The 21,973-nt window shown below is 53.3% G+C and overlaps 1 protein-coding gene and 1 long non-coding RNA gene across 4 annotated transcripts; one reads left to right on the forward strand and one right to left on the reverse strand.

Moving 5' to 3' along the window:
• Positions 1-1,012: 1,012 nt before the first annotated feature.
• On the reverse strand, positions 1,013-13,068 carry LOC132653717 (uncharacterized). 3 transcript variants are annotated; one of them, XR_009591531.1, is made up of 4 exons: positions 12,908-13,068; positions 8,914-9,018; positions 3,519-5,095; positions 1,013-2,197 (listed from the first exon to the last, which is right to left on the reverse strand). It is a non-coding gene; the product is annotated as an uncharacterized LOC132653717 (long non-coding RNA). The 3 variants fall into 3 exon arrangements; XR_009591532.1 differs by lacking the exon at positions 12,908-13,068 and adding an exon at positions 11,115-11,966; XR_009591530.1 differs by lacking the exon at positions 12,908-13,068 and adding an exon at positions 9,397-11,101 and having other exon boundaries at positions 8,914-9,110.
• On the forward strand, positions 12,079-21,611 carry Asphd2 (aspartate beta-hydroxylase domain containing 2). Its single transcript, XM_021646927.2, has 4 exons — positions 12,079-12,216; positions 14,699-15,797; positions 19,638-19,751; positions 20,064-21,611. Exons 2-4 carry the CDS (start codon positions 14,990-14,992, stop codon positions 20,171-20,173), a joined length of 1,032 nt encoding a protein of 343 aa, XP_021502602.1. The 5' UTR covers positions 12,079-12,216; positions 14,699-14,989; the 3' UTR covers positions 20,174-21,611.
• The last annotated feature ends 362 nt before the right edge of the window (positions 21,612-21,973 follow it).

Genomic DNA, 21,973 nt, shown 5'->3' on the forward strand with positions numbered 1-21,973 from the left:
TTTTTCATTGCTATGACGAAAAGGTCTTATGGCGGGCTAATTTACAAAGACTTGGCATCACGCGCTGAATTGAAAAGGTTGTACAGGAGGATTGCTACGAGCTTGAGGCCAGCCTAGCCTGAGCTACAGAGTGAGACCCTGTTTCATGTATTTTGTTTTTATTGGGACACAGTCCTGGAGGTACCGAGTTTGAAGGCCTGACCTGCTAATGGCCTTCACGCTGGCAGGGTCCCAAGGTGGCACAGAGTATCATATGGCAAGAGACAGCAGGTTTGTATGTGTCTGGTCTCTCTCCTTCTTCCTCTAAAGCCACCAGAAATCAATCGCACAGGCTTGCCCTAATGACCTTGACTCATCCTAATCACCTCTGAGAGGCCACATCTCTGAATGCCATGGTCTGATTTCTCTGTATCACTCAGCGCCTAACAGCAGGGACCTGACTTCAGTGTGAGTTCAAACCACAGCTGCCACCAAACACCATATCCTGTTCCCTTTAGGAACATTTCTCAAGTTGTTTCACCTTTCCTGGATCACAACCATGATCCTGTGTCAGCCTCCTAGATAGCCCCTCTGCTCCTGAACCCACCCTCCTCAGGGCTATCCTCAGGGTAGTCAGCCTGTTCAAGGGGAGATTAAAGCCTCCTCTGTAATGGCACTGTGACCTGGCAGCCTGGCCACTGAGGGAGTGCAGGTCAGAAGTCCTCACAAACACAGTCACGATGGCCACACAGTGTGTGAGAGAGACGATCACGAAGGAGACAATGGAGCCAAGTCTGGGGATGGCAAAAGGAATAAGGCTGGACTTGGAGTTTCATATTCCAAGAAAGTCTGCTGGAGGCCACCAAAAACCAGGCAGCGGTGGCACACGCCTTTAACCCCAGCACTCAGGAGGCAGGGACAGGGGGATCTCTGTGAGTTCAAGGCCAGCCTGGTCTACAAAGCAAGTTCCAGGACAGACAGGGCTACAAAGAGAAACCCTGTCTTGGGAAAAAAAAAAAAAAATGGGGGGGGGGTGGGTAGGAGGAAAGAAAGAAAGGAAAGATAGAGTTTGGGGTTTAGATGCGGACAGAAGTATTCAAACATTGTTTTAAAAAGCATTTTGATGGGAGAATTATCCATCACAACGCATGCTGTGCATGGCCACACACACCTCATCACCATCACAGTAACACTGCCCCTAATACCACCACCGTCAACTATCCCATCGCCATCACCACAGCTGCAGTCTCTCCATCACCACCCCCATCTCCACCCTCAGCGTGGTCCCAGCCCTGCAAGCATCTCCAGGCAGCCATGGGGTCCCGCTTTCAGGCTCCCACCCGTGCTCTGTCATCGGAGATGGATTGGCGAGTCAAGGCCGTCTGTCCCGTCCCGTCAGCACTCGTTTTAAATTTCAGGAAGTCAGCAGAGGCAAGTGTGTGGCTCTCCCTGTCACTCTCCCTGCCCAGCCTTCCCCTCCGTGCCCATGGAAACACTGACTGTGGGCACACGCTTCCTGAGGCCAGCTGAACAAATGCCTTTACAGACAGCTGATGTTGGTAGGGGGAAACTAAAGAAAGCAAGGGTAGAGAATCAAAACAGACAGTTACGCAATAATAGGAAAATTCCTCTTTCCTACGCTGCACCTTCTGGGAAGTGGAGGGTGGGAGCCGTGTTTCCGACCAGCCCCCCATTCTAAGCACTTGCTTAGGGCCTAGCTGCGGCTGCTAATTACTCGCTGAGTTAAATGTGTTAATAGCACAGCTGGCACAACTGAGCAGATCCACGCACAGACAGACACATTAGCTAGGTGACGCCGGCGAGTTAAAGATGGCAGTGGCGAGAGCAAGTCAGACATTTTGTCATGTTCTCAGAGACCTGGGCGGAGTGAGAGGGACTGCCATGGTACAGATAAGTCTTCTTTTCATAGTTCATCCTAGGTGGCTGTGAAAAGGCTCCTCATGCAACTGTAGAGACCTGCCTGCCTCTGCTTCCTCCCAAGGGGAGTGCCTCCACCCCCAGCCTCCTCCTTGAGCCCTTTCCCTCAGTGAAGGTCTGTGACAGGGACATAGAAGCCAGCATTCCCTGGTCAGGTGGTCCTGGGCTGTAGGAGAAAGCTGGCTAAGCCCAAGCCTGAGCAAGCCTCCTAGCAGCATCCTCCATTGTTTCTGTTTGAAGTTTTTGCTTGAGTTCCTGCCTTCACGTCAATGATGGCGACCTGGAAGTACAAGCCAGACAAGGTGTCTTGTTACCTGGAAGTGCAATGCAAATAACACCCCCACACACCACAGTCCCCGCCCCCGTGGCTTTTGATCAGTGCTTTGTCTCAGCAGCAGGATGGAGCTAGATCACAGACAGCAAGCAAGCGAGTGGACCCAGAGGTCTGCTGGTGAGCGATGTGGGGAGTCTGGGCTGGTGAATCCCTTCACTGAGCTGTGATTGGGTCTTGAGGTGGGACAAAGCTGGAGGACTTCGGTGACTGGGGATGTGTCCTTGAAGGGTAATCTTGCCCCTGGCTGATCTGCCTCTCCTCTGTCCTCCTCTTTCCCTATTGCTCCTCCTCATCTTTGTTCTCTTTCTCCCTCTCCTCTTCCCTCCCTCCTTTCTGGCTACCAAGAGGCGTGCATCACAGCTTTTTGCCCTGCCCTCCAGACACACTCTTCTGCTTCAGCCACGGTGGAGCCAACCATCATGGACAGAAGCTCCTGAAACCAAACTAAACTTCGTTGTCACGGTGACAGCGAAGATTCCCTGAGCATCATGGGATGCTGGTGTAGATCCAAGGTTGAGAAGGTCCCCTCTAACTGGTGCCAGTAGGAAGGGCACCCAACGATTCTGAGTCCTCTGAGGCCACAGCTAGTTTGTCCACTGGCCTACCTCTCCCCCACCCTTCTGATACTGATTAGGATCCTCCTGCCCAAGGCTGTCTCCCATACTCCCGGCTCCTCTCAGGATGCTTGGTTTGCATCCTCTGGGCTTCTCAGCAGTTCCATGGATTTTTTTTCACAGTCCCTTCGTGATCCCACAAGTCCCTTCCATGCTCCTCACTCCAGAGTCACCACCTTGTTCTTTCAGCTCATCGCTGTACATGTACAACTTCCCAAGCCAACATGTCGCTCCAATTTGTGATTGGTGTGTGTGTGCTCACGCGTGCGCACACGTGTGTGTGTGTGTGGTATGTGTTCGTGTGTGGTATGTATGTGTGTATGTGCATGTATGTGATGTGGGAATGCATGCATGCATGCATATTGTGCGTGTGTTTGCGTTCCTGTGCAGTGCAAGCCAGATGTCTTCCTCAATCACCTATCTGCTGTGTTTGCACTTTGTATTATTATTATTATTATTATTATTATTATTAATTGAATGTGTGTATTAATTCCTGTGTGTGAGAGAGAGTGTGTGAATACACCACAGCATGGATGTGGAGGTCAGAGAACTGCCTTGAAGAGTGGGTTCTCTCCTTCCACTGTGGGATCTGGAGTTGAAATTAGTCACCCGCCTTCGCAGCAATCGCCTTTAACCACGGAGCCAGCCCCTACCTTCCTGAGAGAAGGTCTGGAGCTCAGTGATTCAGCTAGACTGGCTGGCCAGTGAGGAATGTGACACTTTCTCAGATTCCTGGCAGACGGCTGCCTGGCAAGGGCTTTGGCCGGAGGGATGAGGGTGCACCGAGAGGTCTGTGGGCAGCGATGAAGTTCTTCCTATCTGTGCAAACTTGCGGTTAAGATGCTGAATAGAGGAGAAAAGCTTCCGGGAAATGCCGACTTGAGAGTGTCTTGTGGCTAGGGAGGCTGAGGTTGCACAAACTAAATGCATGTCCGTCCTAAGCCAGAACACATGCTAGAGATCTGCCTAGGTCACCCCATTGAAACAGGACAGTGTTCCTGGAAAGTAGTGGGCCATGTGTGAGGCCACATGGGCAGTGATGGGTAGAAACGGGATTCATTCAGACTTCAGTCTAAACAGCACAGCTCACAGTGACAGGAAGCATGAGCCCTTCACCCATTGCACACTCAGCGGATGACATCTGGTCCCCACAGCCTTTCAAATTCATCAGTCATCGAGGCTGTAATGGCCACATCATGACCTGACCACCGGGACTCCAGCACCAAATGAGTGAGATAGAACCTGGCAGAGCGGATGAATTACCACCCTAGGCCAAGTGGCTGTAAGACAGAAGACAGTGCGCAGAAAGAGGAGAGAGATGGCCCTGAGGCATCCATCCATCATCCGCTCCAGGCCTCTACAAACTCCCAGGCGCGTGAAAGCCAAATTGATCAACGAGAAATGCAAGGAGACTCCAGGGAGCCGTCTAGCTATCTGTTTGTTTGTTTACATGCATTTGTTTCCAAGGTCTCGGCTCAGAAAGTCAGCCCAGGTGAGATCCTGTGGGGCACGCTGACCCTCACCTCTCTAGGAATGTGGTGGTGGTCGGGGAATTACAGGGGACTTACTACCTCGCTCCTTGGACTTAACTCTTTCTTAACCCCTGGAGCCTAGGAAATTCTGCTGACCTGCAGTGTGCCACGCCAGCTGGCCAGGCAAGGTGGCGGTAGGGCCCCTCTTGCACTGTGGCTGCAGCAGGAGGGAGGTGCCCCGGGTGGCCCTGCGATGCAGAAGCCTTGGTTTGGATGTGCACCAGGTGAGTCATGCCCCGGGCAACCTTTCACGGGAGTTGCAGATTCCAGTAACAGCAGATCGGGGACAGGTCTCTGGGGACCGCCATCCAGTGGAAGGCGCCTCTCTCCGTCTAGGCTGTGCTAAGTCAGCACCTGGTAAGCCGGCCTTCTGATGTGATGCTCAAGTCTTCCCTTGCTCTGGGCCCCAGGTTTTCTGAAACCCGGAAGCATGCTGGCTGGAAGTCAAAGGAATTGGGCAGTAGTTAGGTAGATCCATGAGACGCCAAGGTCGGCTTCTAGTGTTCCAAGTAGGGATCCCACATTCTTGATGTGCCCACAGAGGGAGCTGGAACCTTCCTCTGTGTCTCTCAGGCTGCTCTCAGGCCTCCTCACAGGCCTGATGTGCCAGGGGGCTTACTGTGAGGATTCCACCCACAGTGCTCTCCTCTTCAGCCTTGAGGGAAGACACTGGAAGGATGACATCTGGACAGGTGGTCCTGGGGTGTATAAGAAAACAGTAATATTTATTATTATGAAATTCCCAAAAATAAAGGAAAATCAAATCAAGTAGAGAGAGTAGTAGAGAAAGATACCCATGCATGCATGTACGCTTATACACATATACGAACACACATGCACACACAATAATACACATGCATGCACATACAGGCTCACACGCATGCACACACATGCTTGCATGAACACACACTCACACCTGAGCTGCTGTCCACCCAGGGAGCTCTTCAGAGTTTAGAAGTAGCTGAGAAGTATAGGCCTCCTGCTGGGGTACAGAAGGGTGAGCTGAGGATGAGAGCGAGCCTGTCACCACTGGAAAGCCTGTGTACCCTCCGTCTTCTCTGCTCCTGGGACTGGGATTATTCTTAAAGACTAGATTCCCAAACCAGCTGTGGTCCATGCCTTTAATCTCAGCGGGTCTCTCTGAGTTCAAAGCCGGCTTGGTCTACACACAGAGCTCCAGGCCAGCCAAGGTTACATAGAGAGAATAAATAGAAAGACTAGGTTCCCATATTGCTTATTGATTGTTCCCATATTGCTTATTGATTCTTCTGGAGCCAACACTGATTAGTCTGCGTTGACACAGCTCTACCTCGTGTGCACAGCCAGCATGTACTGTGAGGGGTGGTACCACTGGGTACTGTCTGTTCAATAATTTGCATGTGTGGTGCGTGGTTGTGTGGGCAGGACACGTGTGTATGGAAGACAGGAGGCAACTTGGGCTGTCTTCCTTCAGGTTTTTTGAGACAGGGTCTCTCACCGGCCTGGAGCTTGCTCATTAGATTAGACTGGCTGTCCAGGAAACCCCAAGGGCATCTGCGTCCACCTCCCCATGGCTGGGATCATAGCCATATGCCCCTGCCCACAGGTCTTTCTTTTGTTCGTTTCTTTCTCAAGGTGGTTCTGGGAGCAAACTCAGGTCCTCACACCAGCACAAGCAGCACTTTGCCCTCGGAGTGACCTCCCCAGAGCAAGTTCAATAGCATCAGTGTCACCCCAGCTGGATGCAGACACCAAAGCCTGTACTCGGTCCTAGTCTGTTCCCATAAAAACGTCTCATGGGAACAAAATGTGTCATCAAGATAATATCTGTTGCACATGAGAGCTGAATCCTATTGCAGGTGTTGGCTCTGGGCTGATTCTCTTGAAGATGGTGTTGGAGTCTAACCCTTGTCATCTTTGTTTTCTCAGGTGAGGGCTGTTAGGAGCACTCAGGCTTATCCTTTGTGCCTGACATGCCGGTCAATCTGACGCTGTTGTAGCGAAATGCCCTGAGTTGGACACTGTACAAAGAAGGATGTGTGGCTCTCTTTTGGAGGCCAACAGTTGGTGACTGAGCAGCCCTTTCTGTCTGGCTGACCTCTACTGACTGATCCTGAACTTTGTTAACCTGCGCATCACTGCAGGAACGTGCACAAGAGGGAGGGACTACAGCACAGGACAACACAGGAAGACAGAAAGATTTAGGGGTCAGGGTTGCTCTTTTTATAACTCTCTGCGCTCACAGGAACTAACACCGTTCCCTAGAGACCTACATTAATGCCTTTTGAGGCCATCAGCCAACACCAGGGACCTAGTCACCTACATCTCCCCACAAAACTCCCACTGCTTTTTAACCCCATCGCCTCAAGAACCTATCCGTCAGCACATGCCACTCGCCTGAAGCTAGTCCAGGGCATCGGAGGGACACAGAGCCACCAGATCACATTGGTTAGTTTTTTTGTCAGCGTGGCAGAACCCGGACATGGCCTGAGCCATGTGAGGAAAGTGTGGTGGCACGTGGCTCACGCTGCTGGGGGAGGAGGAGGACTGGGACCCTCATCTCCATCTAACTCAGTGAAGTAGAAGATAGCAGACAGGAAGAGGGTCTGGGCTGCAAAGCTCAAGGCTGACCCCAGCAAGGCCATCCTCCTAAAGGTTTCATGACCTTCCAAGACAGCTCCTGGCACCAAGTCTGGGCTTTCCACATACAAGATGGTAACACAGTGACCCAGTAAGAACACCGAGGAAACGAAGCAGGCTGACCCAGTGACAGGCAGCTGGGGAAACAAACAGGCTTTCCCGAGAGCCTCTGGGTAATTCACTTACTCCAGCATCTGGAGGCAGGTCCCTGCCGCCGCCCGCCAAGTGTCTGGCCCCACAATTTACGCCAGAAGCAGGAAGTTCAGATGCTAAATGGATGTCAGCGGCACGTTATTGGATTAGTGTGGGGTGATCTTGACCGTTCTTGGAACACCTGCTTGTGGCTCTGCTTTCTGGACAGAATGCCCTGGGTGTCCATGCCAACCGTCAAGCACTCCCATCCAGCGCCAGACCCAGCTGGAGAGCTGCAGACTCATCTCCTAGAATGCTGGGCTCTGACTTCTCTTGGCAATTCCCAGGGTGTGCAGGTTCCGCTCCCTTAACTCACCTCCCATATCAGTTACTTCTCTCATTCTTGTGACCAAATATCTACTTCAGGGACTGCAATCCACCACATGCCAGGAGTCCGAGGTGGCTGGTCATGTGGCTCCTAAGATCAGAAATGCTGGTGTTGGGCGCTATTTTTCCTAACTTTCCTTTTTATTCAGCCTGGATCCCCCTTCCATGGGCCCGTGCTGCCCATAATCAGGGTGGCTGTTCCTTCCTCAGTTAGTTATATCTGAAAACACCCTCACAGAGTTGTCTAGCTTTGTCTCCTAGGAGACTCCAAATCCTGTCAAGTTGGTGGTAACATTGACCACCACACACACACACACACACACACACACACACACACACACAAGATAGTAAATAAAACCAACAGGAAGCAGCTGCCCAGAGGAATTCAGTAGAACACCCAAAAATAGTACCACTAACACCAAGTTGAACTACACAAAAATGGCCGCTCTTGTGCTTCGAATCACTCATGTCACATCAGACAACCCAAACTTTCAAAAGCTCACTTTCCCTACTCACACTGATGCTTCATCATTTCTGACACTTGAATCATTCAGAGGAACAAATCAAACAAACTACAATGTCATGGATCAACTTCATCATAACGTTTTGTTTTGTAGATTTGGTATTTTTTTAATGTTAATTTTATGTATTTATGTGTATGAATATTTGCCTGTGTGCATGTATATATGTATACCACATGCATGCCTGGTACCTGTGGAGGTCAAAAGTGGGCATCAGATCCCCTGCCTGGACCTGAAGTTACAAGTAGTTGTGAGCTGCCATGAGGGTGTTGGGAATCGAACCCAGGTCCTCCACATGAGCAGCCAGTGCTTCTAACCACTGAGCCATCTCTCCTGTCTTGGCCTTGGTATTTAAAGTGGGTGTGCATGTATGGATGCGTATACATGTGTGCGTGATATCCATACAAACGTGTGTGTGCACAATCATGAAGGCCCCATGTAGAATTTGTTCTAACTCAACTATGTGTTACAGGCTGGCCTCAAACCCGTGGCAATCCTCCTGCCTCAGCCCCCTGCAGTCATAGACATTATGCTTGGAAGATCTTTCTAGGCTGATGGATTTTGTCTCTGGTTTGTGCCAACATTTTTCCTCTTCACAGATTTTGATTTTTCTCGCCATGAAAGCTCACTGCATTAATTTTTTTCTACATTAAAAAAAATGCAAGGATCATTCTTGAACATAAATCCTATTCTGAAAATGTATCCAGAGCAAAGGGTGTTAAACTAACTTCAGCCACTATCAGAAAAGTACCAGATCCTGGGACCAGGGTCTCTCTTCACACATGTGGAGAGAGTGCGCGCGCACACACAGGCATGCACACACGCACATGCAGCACTCATGACACTGCCAGACATACCACTGTCATTCTCTTCCGATCCTGCTTTGCTCTGAGTTCTTAGGGGTTGAATTTTGCCAACATTGTTTTCTGGGTATTTAAGATGATCACAGGGTAGTTTTTAAACTGTCAGTAGGAGAGATGATATGGCTCAGTACATTAGGGCACATGCCACCAAGCCTGACAGCCTGAGCTGTAGCTGGGGCTACACAGCAAACCTGTATGTAAAAGAGAATTAAATTAGGCACAGTGGGAAATGCGGGCCCTCCCTCTGCCCTCCATCCCAGTCCCTTTTCTTTTCTTAGCTTTCCATGAACTTAAAAATCCTGTGACTTAAAAATGGCTCCTCTGAGGGATATCTTCTGCATGTATGAACACAGAGCATCTCATGTAAGAGATTATACATGTGTTCCTCCACTGCGTCTCAAGAATACACACATAGACCCATGTGTGCATGTAAGCAGGTGTCTTAGGTACTTCCCTATAATTATGAAGGCAACTTACAGAAGAGTTTGTTGGGATGGGATCACAGTTCCAGAGGGTGAGCCCATAACCATCATGGCTCGGAGCATGGCAGCAGTGAGAAGGGGGGAGGGGGAGAGAGAGAGAGAGAGAGAGAGAGAGAGAGAGAGAACATTGTAACTGGGCCTGGGCTTTTGAAACTTCAAAGCCCATTCCTAATGGTACACCTCCTTCATTAAGGCCACGCCTCCTAATCCTTCCTAAACAGTTCCACCAGCTGTGGACCAGCATTCAAACATGAGCCTATGGGGGGCGGGGCATTCTCATGCAAACCCACACAGAGGGTAAAATGATACCATAATGCAATTGTATTTTCTTTGCTGTAGAACTTAACCTTCAAGGTCACCCATGACTCCCCCCCTCTCCTCAAACCCTTATTGTGTTGCCTCATGAAAGCACAACTGTTGCACAGTGAAGTTATTGGCTGTTTGTTTTCTTTTGTGTTGTGTTTTGAGACAGGGCCTTGCTATGGAGCCCTGGGCTGGCCTAGAATTCCCATCCCTCTGCCTTAACCCCTTAAATCCTGGGGTTCTAGATGTGTGTCCCTACACCTATAAACTAAGCTAAGAACCAAGCTAAGCTGTTAGTTCTTAACCTAACTTGTCGTTTCAGCAGATAACACTCCCAGTCACATTCCACAGTAGCCATGCCAGTTCCCCTTAACACACACTCCTTGTTGGGTCACTGTGACCTTGACTGAGTAAGATATGTCTTCAAGCAAGCCACCCCCAAGCACACAGGCACTGCAGCTGCAGAAGCAAAGAGCTGGGGGGGGGGGCACAAGCTCCTTCGGTGGTTTAATCATGGGCTGTGCAGTGTAGAGTGGGCTGCAGTGACTGCCCTCGCCAAGACAGGAGGGAGGAGCACACACCACAGCTGAGCTGAAGGCAGGCAATTTAGACGCACTTAGTCCGACCGAGTCCCACCCCTTCCACTAGCTCAGCGGCAGTGTGTCCACAGTCCTCACCCCCAGAGTTCCCTCTGCAAGTCATGGACACCCTTTTCTGGCAGAATTCACCTAAGGCCACTGGAGCTTGACAGAGAATGGGGGGTCATTTTCATTTTCTGAGACTCTCAGCCAATTAAAAAAAAAGATGAAATGGCCAGAAAGGTTAGCAGAAGCATGTCTGGAATCTGGCCACCAAACAAATAAATATGCTTAACTCAGAGCCCTGTAATCACCCTGGTCACAGAAAATTACAAGGTTCATAGACAATATTAATTCATGACGCACTGCAGACAGTGTAGTCCGGGAAAGGAACACATACGGACGACCATATGAAGAATTAATGCTCTCTATGCTTGAAGTACCTCCAGCCAGGTTAAATCTGGGCAACTTTCTAAATGGGAAGCAGGACACAAGCCCTGTTCTTTCTCTGGCCACTCGGCCCGTTACTCAGGCGGAGAAGGACCAGCTTCCGAAGCAGCCCACTCTAGCCCACGCCTGCCCTCAGTCCACTTTACAGGCTCTCATTGTGAATGTTCCAATCTAAGTCATACTCATGGTTTGACAGCTTGTTCTCAGCCTACGGCACCGTTTGGGAAGGCCCTGGTGCCTAAAGGAGAGTCTGGCTGCAGGCAGTAGGCAGTAGAAGTACGCTTTGAAGGACTGGCTGGCCCTGGGGTTTGTTTTGTTTTTGTTTTCGCTCCAGTTTACTGAACCTAGATCACGCACGTCCACGTCCACCATTCCTCCACACCTTTTCTTCCATGACGTGCTGAAAACCTTTGACCCACGAGCCCAGATGAGCCTTTCCTCCACAAGAGGTTTCTGTCAGGTGTTTGGTGGCAGCCCTACAAAAGAACCTAGTAAATCAATGAATGCATTTTGGGTTACTGTATTAAAAGAAAAAGTAGGGGAAATGCTGTTATTCTATTTCTGGAGGTGTGACAAGGGTTTAAGTGACAGAGTGGGCTCTGTCCATGAAATGGGTCCTGGGTGAGGGAGATAGGTTCTCAGCCACTAACAGTTGAAGGGCCAGCCTGGGTGAAGGGCCAGGGAGTTCTGGAACAGGTGGATCCTGAAGAAAAATGAGGATTCTAGGCCATGACAGAGATGCATGCTGGGATTTGGAAGCAGTAGGTTCGAGGACAGACACAGATGGGCTGTGGGCTGGCATCCCACCCCACGCTCCCAAAACACCCATGCACTGTTCCTCGGAGCCCACGCTTCCCTGGGCGCTCACAGAGCGGTGTCCCTCCTGTCTCCTGTGAGCTGGGCTGAACTGGGCGCTGCTGACTAGACTGGGCCTCCCTGTGGGCAGGCGCCAGGTCTGCAACAGCTCCAATGGGCAGCGCCCAGGCGGGGCACGGAGCCGCGGATCTTCCAGGCTGTTCCTTTTGCAATTTCATCCCACGTGTCCGCGGGGCCTCAGAAGTGTGTGTGGGATCCATCACAGGCAAGAGGGGCGAGGGGAAGGACACTGAGGGGAGGGGATGCGGGAGGGAGGATGGGAGGGAGGGCCGAGCAGGACCCAGGGCGATTCAAACACGAACACCAACACCCTGAATCTGATGCACGCACCCGGCGCGCGGTGGGGCGGGACGCGCGGAGCCCCCTCCCCTTCGGACACGCGCGGCAGGTGCACGCGCCGGGGGGTCCCGCCCCGCCGCCCCCTCCCCGCCGCCAGGCGCGCGCGGCATTGTGGGAGTTGTGGTCCTCGAGGCCGCGGAGCGCAGCGCGGGCGGCACCAGCTCGGCGGGGCTCGCGGCTCCGGCCGGGCGGCGGCTGCGGGCGCGGCAGGGGGCGGCCCCGACCCTGGGGCAGTGGCGTCGCCCGGGTCCCCGCAGCCGCGCGCGCAGGTAAGCAGCGTCGCCGGGGCTGAGGGGCTGCGGAGGACGATGCTCGGGGCGCCCGCGCCCGCATCCCGGGCCGGCCCAGGGCCCGCGGTCGCCTAGCACCGGCTGCGTGCCGAGTGCCTCTCGGGCTGGATCGCGCAGCGCAGCATCACCCCCCACTTTCTCTCCTTCTCCTCCTCCTCTCTTTCCAACCTCCTCCATCGCCTTTTTCCCTGGTCCACCATTCCTCCTCAACATCACCCACTTTAACCCACCTCCCTGTCCCATGAATTGTCACGCGCCCTACACCTCCTTCCTACTTTTCCAGGTAGCCCTCACCTCACCATCTCCTCCCCTGACTATGGGCATCACCACCTGCGGTAACGCATCTTTCTGGCCTCTCTCCTTTCGTACTCCATCCAGGCCCTGTGACACTGGAGACCGTGAGGAAGGTCCTTCGAGGGGAGGGCTTGTCTCAGGACAGTTCTCTGGCATCCTGCTAGAGAGAAGAGCAAGCAACACAACCTCCCTCATCCTTCCCTGTGTTGTGCTGTACCTTGGGGCAGGGGGGCTTCCGGGTCGCCAGGCTTCACCTCAGGGTGACCCGAGCTCTTTAGCATCTCTGAGCTAAAGCCTCCTGAGCTGGTCATCTGATCCGGGTTAACTGGGTCAAGTGGAGACTGTCTCCCCAGGCATTTCTCATGTCAGAACTTACCTTTGATTGGACGTGAATTTGCCCTTTATTCCCCAGAGCCTGCTGGTCTCTGAGATCTGAGGCGCAGGGCTGCATGACGCCCATCCCTGACGGGAACAGATGTGTGAAGAGAGCCAGCAGTGTGCACCCATCCACCCTCCTGCTGCTACTCACTCTACCAAAGCCACAGTTTGCTTTCTTGTCACAGATCAGCTCTTGTGCCCCTCTTAGTGCTGGGTTTGGTCTTGTGAAGGGGTTCCGGTCTGTTCTTGTGGAACTGTTTACTGCTCTGCCTCAGGGGAGGCTCTAGTCTGTGTGGTCCGAAGTGAGGGTGTTCTGAGGGAGCCCAGCCACGGAGAGCTCTTCTAGTCACCCACCCAGGTGTGTGAGCAGCGTGTGTGTGTGTGTGTGTGTGTGTGTGTGTGTGCTGTTGGCATTGAGCAGGTTGGTGGGAACTTAGCTTCTCCAGTCAGGTACTACCACAAACTCAGTCTCGGGGCATCTGAGGAAGCCTGGCTGCTGAAGGCAGCTTTGGAGTTGCAGTTAGGGAAGGAATGTGTTTGCTCGAAGAGTCTGTGAACACCGGGTGAGAGTCTCACACGGAATCTCGGGAACCCTAGGCTGAAGAGAAGTGCAAAGAAGACACCTTTCTGGGGCTTTTCCTAAAGAGGAAACAGCCAGGGCGGATGGCATTACCCATGGAGGAGGGGCGGGTGGTGAGCTTAACACCGGGCTCAGCATCTTGAGAAGAAACTGGCTTCTCCTCTCCACATTCCTGTACTTTTCCTAGAAGCCTAAGAGTCCCCATGAATATTCAGCATGTGTGTTTTTGACTTCCGAAACATTATAGCCAATCTTTATTCAGCCGACACCTGGATGATGCCAGTAGGTCGTGAGTGAGCACCAAAGGTTTTCCTTGAGTCTGGGAATGGACATCACCCCAGTCAGGTTGCTTCGGCCTTTGCCTCCTGCCTGGGACGGGAGCCTTGGGATAGTTTCCATCTTTGGTTTGCCTGTTGATCACACATCGAGGGTTTACGATGACATCATCATCCCCAGCCAGCTGATGATGAAAACACTTAGAGAAGGCTTAGAGAAGGGAAGTGCCCTGCAAAAGGCAGGTCTAACCGATGTCTAGTTTATGTGTGTGACTTTTCTCTGCTGTGCTGCAGACTTCCCAGGCCTAGCTAGTCCAGGTAGTGGGACACAGTTGTGCTGTCACTGTCCCCCATTCGCCCCAAGGGGAGGAGGGAGGAGCACTGAAATACTCCCAGCCGTGCTCCTGATGGAGGTGCTTTCAGGACCTGGCTGTTTGTACCGCCTTGGAGAAGGAAGGGTAGACAGAACGTTGCAGAGAAACTGGGGGACACTCTGGGTTCCACTTGGGGGGCATTCTGGGTTCTGGAGACCTGAGAGGCACAGTCGGGCTTGCATCGTGTTTTGCAGTGATTTGTGGGCTCCACCTCCCCCAAGCAGGATGTCCAGCAAAGCAGCGTCACTGCTGTCAGGGTGGGAAACTGAGTCAGGGACTGAGAAGGGTTCTGCTTTCCCTTTCATAACCCTGTGGGCGAGGCCACTAGGTCACCTCGAAGCTAAGAGGCACAAGTAGCCATGTGTCTGCCACAGCAGTCACTCGAGGGCACCGGCTTGCTTCTCCGGCATGGTGCTAGCCTGACTTACAGCGTGCTTGAGAAGGGAACCTGGGAGGCGTCGGTGCTGTTTTCATGATGTATTTCCAGCCTCCTGAGACTCTTGCTATTCAGGACTTTTGTAGTCATAACTTTCATGTTGCTGTTTTCTGTTTCCATCCAGGTATGGACATCCTGAAAAGCCTTGCACGGTGACTGGCAGCATTTGCTAACGGGACATAAGGCAGCGCCCTCTCCCCCACTGCAGTGACTTTCACTAGTGGGCCCAGTTGGCAGGCCTCACCGTTCATCAATGGAGCCCTGGGCAGGAACTGAGGGACAGTGGCAGCCATGCCTCCCCCACTCCAGCCACACCGTCTGCCTGCTAACCTGCACGCTGGGGGTGCCCCAGGGACCCCAAGAGGACTGATCATCTGAGCCGGCTTCATTCACTCCGAGTGCTGACCCCACCAAGATGTGGCTGGAGTGGCTGGTAACCTGGAGCTGGTCTCTGGATGGCCTGAGGGACTGCATTGCCACTGGCATCCAGTCCGTGCGGGACTGCGACAGCACAGCCGTGGTCACTGTGGCCTGCCTGCTGGTCCTGTTTCTCTGGTACTGTTACCATGTGGGCCGAGAGCAGCCCCGACCCCACGTGTCCGTCAACTCCCTCCTGCAGGGCGTCGATGCCAACGGGCTGCAGAATGGGTCCATGTACTGCCAGTCGCCCGAGTGTGTACGCTGCACGCACCACGACGGCCTCAACCAGAAGCTCTACCACAACCTGCAGGAATATGCCAAGCGGTACTCCTGGTCCGGCATGGGCCGCATCCACAAGGGCATCCGGGAGCAGGGCCGCTACCTCAGCAGCCAGCCCTCCATCCAAAAGCCCGAGGTCTTCTTCCTGCCTGACCTCCCCACATCACCCTACTTCTCCCGGGACGCCCAGAAACACGACGTGGAGCTGTTGGAGCGGAACTTCCAGGCCATCCTCTGCGAGTTCGAGACGCTCTACAAGGCCTTCTCTAACTGCAGCCTCCCGCAGGGCTGGAAGGTGAACAGCACCCCCAGCGGGGAGTGGTTCACCTTTGACTTTGTGAACCAGGGCGTGTGCGTCCCCAGGAACTGCCGGAAGTGCCCACGGACTTACCGCTTGCTTGGCAGCCTCCGGACCTGTATCGGCAACAATGTTTTCGGGAATGCCTGCATCTCAGTGCTGAGTCCTGGGACTGTGATCACGGAGCATTACGGACCCACGAACATCCGCATCCGGTGCCACCTAGGTACGTGGAGGGGGCGGAGCCCCAGCACGCACACTCATGGAAGCCTCACGTAAGAAGGTGCCTTTGCCTCCTGGGGGCTTTGATCCAATCCTGGCAGTGCTTAGCTGGGCGCAGTGGCACCTTGCAGTCCAAACACTCAAGAGGCTGAGGCAGAAGGGTCAGGGCTTGGAGGGCTAGCCTGCACTACATGTGTGTGTGTGTTGAGGCTGGAGTCTTGTTTCTAGCTTACTTTCCTAGGCTCTCTCTAGGCCCTGGGCTCACTGCTTAGGTTAAGCCGTCTGGTCTCAAGGCCGAGGGGGATCTCTGTGTCTTCCACTCCCCAGCCCTGTGACTGCAAGTGAGTGCTGCAGTGCCTAGCCGGTTCACGTGCTCAAGTTCCAACTCAGGTCTGCACGTTTGTACCACAGGAGCTTTACAAACTGAGCCATAGCCCCCGCCCCAGAAAAAGGTTTTGTTTTGTTTTGTTTTCCTGGTGGTGGTCTATAAACGACTGTGACAGCAGAAGGTGAATCTCATTTCCTTTTATTCTCTCAAACTTTGGTTCATTCTCCTGTGGTGCTTGAGATGGAGCCTGGGCATTCACGCACGCTCTCTGCCACCGGGCCTCACACCAACCTAAACCTAGTAGCTGGCACCACCGCTAGCTCTGTCTAGAACTTCGGAGGGGTGGATGGTAACTTCGTTCTTAGTATTTCCTGTCTGTTACGTGAGCCACTAGCCACGTGTGGCCGCCCAGGGCCTGGGCTGTGGTCAGTGGGACAGCTGGCCTAAAGCTCTCACTGGCTTGAGTTTGTGTACCCAGGTATGGCTGGTGGCTAGTCTGTGGTAATGGACCCAGAACCCACGGGCCGGGGGGTGGGGGAGGTCACGGAAGATGCCCAAGGAGGCTGTGAGAGATGCTAAACTTTCCGTGGATAAATGGTGCCTAGTATTCTGGTCACTTTATTCAAATTCTAGGAATCTTGCACATTGTGTATGTATGTGTGGCGTGCAAATTGGGTCCCAAGCTGAGCTGTATTTGCATCTAGCCCAGCTGGTGAGCTAGCTGGGCTGTGTTGGCAAGTTGCTTCCCTCCTCAGAGCTTTCTCCTTAGAAAGTGAGGTCACGGTTCTCCCTTGGGGATCTGATAACATGAGGCGTGTCTCAGTGCTCACCAGAGCTAAGGGCAGAATGCGGTGCATGGAGTCAGATTCACAGCTCTGTGGCCTCTTCCTCCTGGCAAATGGTGACAAAAGGCTGGTGACAGAGGCCGTGGCCCTGTTGGTGAGCAAGCTATCGTGTGCCGAGCTGGGCAGCAGCGGTAAGCAGCGATGCTGGCTGACTTCAGGAGAGGAAAAGCAGAGGATGACTGCCCTGTGCAGGCTGTGGCGGGGTTCCCTAGTGTGCTTTGCAGGGAGCCCGTGTCAGTTGCTAGGTCTCCTGCCCCCTCTCACCCCAGCAGCTCTGCTCCCTCAGCTCTCTGGGTAAGGATTCTGAGTAAGGTACGGGTTGGATTGAAGATGCCAGTGCTGAGGAGTGACACCGTCAGAGGGCTGCTGTGGAGGGACTTGGCAGGCCAGCAGGACAATAGGCGGGCAGGAAGCGGGAGTCTGGGTCCATGGGCAGCTGTGGGGCTGGACAGAGCCTGAGTCTCCCTAGACCTCACCGCCTCTCTGCAAAATGGACACTCAGCAGCAGTGCTGGGAGAAGTTTGGGGACACAACTCACTAAGTGGCCGTTTGGCGCAGCGCCTGGCAGTCTTCTCTTGAGTGTGGCAGTGGCTCTCATGACTCTGGAAGGCACAGCCTCTGCCCTGGGAAACAGTGGACCACAGGGCTCTGGAGGCAGCACATTTGGCTTAGGTCCTCACTCATCTTCCATTATCAGGCCCTGGAAACCAAGCTGTTCTCTGGAACAGGGGTGCTCAACTCTGCCTTCAGGGCTGTTTGAGGAGCAGAAGTAGTTTGTGCATGTGAAGTTCTTGGCAGGCAGAGGCCATCACTACTACCGGGTAGCCTTTGATCCATACAGTGGCTTTGGTTAATAAACCTTTGGCGAGGATCCATCAACGGAGGATGCAAACAGCTGGGAGGCTGAGGTAGGAGAGCCCAGGCGGCAGCAAACCATAGAGCGGGGCCAGGCTGGGCCAGGCTGGGGCTCGAGCCTTTTGGCAATGGGAGTGCAGTTTTTCTTTTGAAAGGTGTTGCTTTGTGGGAGCTTTTGATTTAAACGGTACTGGGGTGAACCCAAGAACGATGCATGCTGGGCAAGCGCCGAACCGCTGAACTGTGTCCTCAGCTACTGTGCTGTTCAAAAGCTTTGGGATGCAGAGGAGGGGAAAGCCTTGGAGACTGATGTGGTAGGAGCCGGGCGTGTTGAGTGGGCAGGCTGGGAGAAGGACATCCAGGCGTGGACTCCTGTGTTAAGGTCTGATGAGCACGTACCATATATGCTGTGTGTACACTCGAGTGTAGAAAGCTCCCTTCCGAGTCCAGCTAGTAATTTGTGGGAAATAACGGGTCTCGATGGCCCCCAGGGTGCCGCAGGAAATTGTCCTTTGAAGAGGTCCTGCTGTAGGGTGGCTGAAGTGGGTGGATGAAGCCTGTTTGAACTCAGCATCCCTGGATTCCCATGGGTCCCAGGACGAATCATCAGTAGTCCCGGGCAAGGAGACTCTCAGGCTCTTAACCTAAGCAAAAGAGTCTAGGATCCAGATCAGATGAAGCCGGCAAAGGAGGAATTCTGCTGACGACTTAGGTGGCAGCCAGTGCTGCCTCACTAATCCCCCTGTCCCTGGAAAGACTGACCTATCTACTGGGCTCTGAGTGCCAGCCATATGCTGGGTGGCTTTCAGAGACCAAAAAGGGGCTGGGGAAGTGTGCTTGGTGGGTGAAGGCACATGCCCTACATGCCTGATCCCTAGAGCCCACGGTAGAAGGACAGAACCACCTCTCTTGCTCACTCATGTGTGTCGTCAGGTACACACAACAGGAATACAAAGTTTTAAATTAAAAAAGAACAGAAACGGCTGGTCGGTGGCACCTGTACTCAGAAGGCCGAGGTATGAGGATGCAGGGTTCAAGGTCAGCCTGAGCAACACAGTGAGAGACCCTGTCTGCACAAGCAAAACAAGAGCCCAGGGGTGTGCTTCTCATCGTTCTTTGGCTGGAAGTCCAGCGTGGAGCTCTGTCAGGCTGCTGTGGTTGCTGGGTGGGTGTCTCAGTGAGGGTTGCCATTCCTTTGATGAAACACCATGACCCAGAGCATCTTGGTTTATTTGGCTTACACAGCCACATTGCTGTTCATCAGTGGAGGAAGTCAGGACAGGAACTCAAGCAGGACAGGAACCTGGAGGCAGGAACTGATGCGGGGGGCCATGGAGGGTGCTGCTCAGCCTCCTTTCTTACAGCACCCAGGACCACCAGCCCACGGATGGCCACACCCACAATGGGCTGGGCCCTCCCCTATCAATCACTAATTAAGAAAATGTTCTACAACTGGATCCCACGGTGGCATCTTCTCAATTGAGGTTCCCTCCTTTCAGATAACTGCAGTTTGTGTATTGAGTTGACGTAAGACTCACCAGCACAGCGAACTCGTGGTACCCTGTGGCTGTGACCTCACGTGGTAGAAGGGTCCATTTCATAACTGTAGACCCCATTCATAGTCTAATCCCCAAAGACCCCTAACACTGTCATCTCGGGGTGGTCTCAGTCTCTGAATTAAGGGTCACAGGCAGCCCCAGTGTGGACTTCAGGGTAGACCTGAGCTTTTGAGCATTAGCCAGAGCAGCCCAGCTCCACCATCTAGCAGGCTTGAAACCTGGCCGCCTCCACTCTCAGTCCTGTGTTTTCTCCCCAGGTCTGAAGACTCCCAACGGCTGCGAGCTGGTGGTGGGGGGCGAGCCCCAGTGCTGGGCGGAAGGCCGATGTCTGCTCTTTGACGACTCCTTCCTGCACACTGCGTTCCATGAAGGTAGGCGTTGCCTCTCCCAGAGCTTGCTTCATGGTTGTTAGACTTTGTAAGGAAAAGTTTTAGAGTACTGGGCAAAACTGACCAGAAAGTCCTAAGCGCCCCCGCACACACACCCCCAACCACATTATCTTCCCATGGACAGTCTCTCCAGCTGGTATTACAGGTGACAAGCCAACTTCAGTCGTCGTGACCTAAAGGCCATCGTCACATTCAGGTTCACACCCAGTGTCGGACATTCTGTGGGTTGGGACAACAGCTCAGGCCACACTGAGTTGTGCCAGGGCTAACCTGACCCCTTATGCTCCTCTCCAGGTTCTGCTGAGGACGGCCCACGGGTGGTTTTCATGGTGGACCTCTGGCACCCCAACGTGGCAGCTGCCGAACGGCAGGCCCTGGATTTCATCTTTGCCCCAGGACGATGAGGATGTTTGCCTGGGCTGGAGCCAGGCTGAGTGGGAGCTGGGGTGGACTGTGTGGGGCAGCCCACCCTGACTGTGCCCTGATCCATGCTGGAAGCATAAATGGCTTCCTACCAATGTGGGGCATCTTTCTTTTGGTTACTGGGGACTTCCTAGGTTTCTCTCCCCTTCTGGTAATTTGCTGGGACTTCTGGCCTACCAGTGTGTCCCTTTGGCTGTGACCAGAGACTCTGTGCCCCTCCAGTCTGTGTCACTTTGCTACCTGATGTCTTCTCCGTGTTCTGGAATAGAGTAACCAAATGGCTGTTTGTCTAAATGTAATCAACTCAAACTTACGTAGCTGTGAGAACAAACAAACAAACACAAACAAAAAAACAAAACAGAACACCACAGACCAGAAGCCATTGAGCCAGACAGCTTGACCTCCGATGCTGGGGTTCCTAGGACCCTTCACTGTCCCGAAGCAAGAGGCGACCTGCAGCCCGCACACCCAGTTGGGTTCATTATGAGCTGCCAGACAACCATCAGGGTGGTGCATAGGTCAAGGCCCAGGGAATCCATCATTATCGCTGTCACCCAAAGTCTAGCAAGCCCTGGTGGTTGTGACCAGGGCCTTTTCTTTAACCACAGCTTCCTACAGAGCTGAAGAGCAGTGAGGGCTCTCAGGTCAGCCGAAGAACAGGGATCCACTCAGCTCACTGCCTCCAGAAGCCTACTGCCAAGCCAGGCCTCACACATGCTGCTGCTGTGGTTTGGAGTGTGCTAAGCTTGGCAGGAACCATGCCGGGCTGAACCTCTGCCACCAAACATGTGACCAGAGTGTCCATCATGCTTTGGAGTGTATTGCCTAAGAGTTGACATTTATTATGTCTGTATGTAACCATTCAGATGCTAGTAGACATGAGATGGCATAGAGTCATCCCCATCTCTGTCAGCCCAGTGGCTCAGTGGGTGTGAGGACACCCTTGGGTGTGAGGATACCAGAGAGAGCCACAGACCCACAGACATGGCGCTGATTCTTTGGTCTCTAGAGAAGACAGTTATTGTCCCAAAGTGAAGGCTGTCCAGAGGCCCTGAGTCCAGCTGATGTGAGAATGGAGCCAGCCAGCCATCCTCAGGATGCTCTCTGGCAGTGGTGGCCCGTGAGCATTGTCCAGAGCAGGACAGAATGGACAGCTTGCCTTATCTAGAGGTTCAGTGTTAGGTCCAAATGCCAACCAGCCACCTTTAGACATTAACTGGATGACGTCAGTCCACGATGGAGGGAGAGCACCCAGAATGCTTCTCTACTCAGAGCTGGGGAAGGAACCATCGGGCTCTGGAGCTTCTGCACTTGGGGTCTCGGCAGAGCCCCTCAAAGTGCATGACTCCCTCATATCCTGGCTGCCCCACCACCAAGGACACGGGTGGGGAACAGGAAGTAAATAAAGAGCTTGCTGACAAGTGCTGTGGTCAAGTAGCTTGTGAGAGCAGGCAGGGCCTGAGCAGTGGGAAGTGGCGGGCTGGTGTGGGAGCGTGGCTCTTGGTTTCTGAGTCGCATCATGTGGGCGAGGCCAAATGGCCATCTTAACAAAGAGGGCTAGGATGTAGCTCAGGATGGACCACAGGCCTAGTATGTCTGAGGCCCCGGGTTCCATCTCCTCCACATACAGTGAGCAACTGCGGGTGGCCACAGTGATGGCAGCCAGGTACCCCTGGGGCAGCCTGGCTGCAGGGTGTTGGGACACATGCTCAGTGCCTGTGAACGCTGGGATGCTGCACCAGGAAAGGAAGGAAAGGAAAAGCGGTGCCCTCCCAGGGCCA

The sequence above is a fragment of the Meriones unguiculatus genome, chromosome 4 (assembly GCF_030254825.1).
Source record: "Meriones unguiculatus strain TT.TT164.6M chromosome 4, Bangor_MerUng_6.1, whole genome shotgun sequence".
NCBI lineage: Eukaryota > Metazoa > Chordata > Mammalia > Rodentia > Muridae > Meriones > Meriones unguiculatus.

What these genes read in the sequence shown, in the direction of transcription:
- Asphd2 (XM_021646927.2), top strand. Translation starts at nt 14,990, where the DNA reads ATGTGGCTGGAGTGGCTGGTAACCTGGAGCTGGTCTCTGGATGGCCTG. An exon ending in CCGCATCCGGTGCCACCTAG is followed by an intron (nt 15,798 to 19,637) that starts GTACGTGGAGGG and finishes TTTTCTCCCCAG; the next exon opens with GTCTGAAGACTCCCAACGGC. An exon ending in GCACACTGCGTTCCATGAAG is followed by an intron (nt 19,752 to 20,063) that starts GTAGGCGTTGCC and finishes GCTCCTCTCCAG; the next exon opens with GTTCTGCTGAGGACGGCCCA.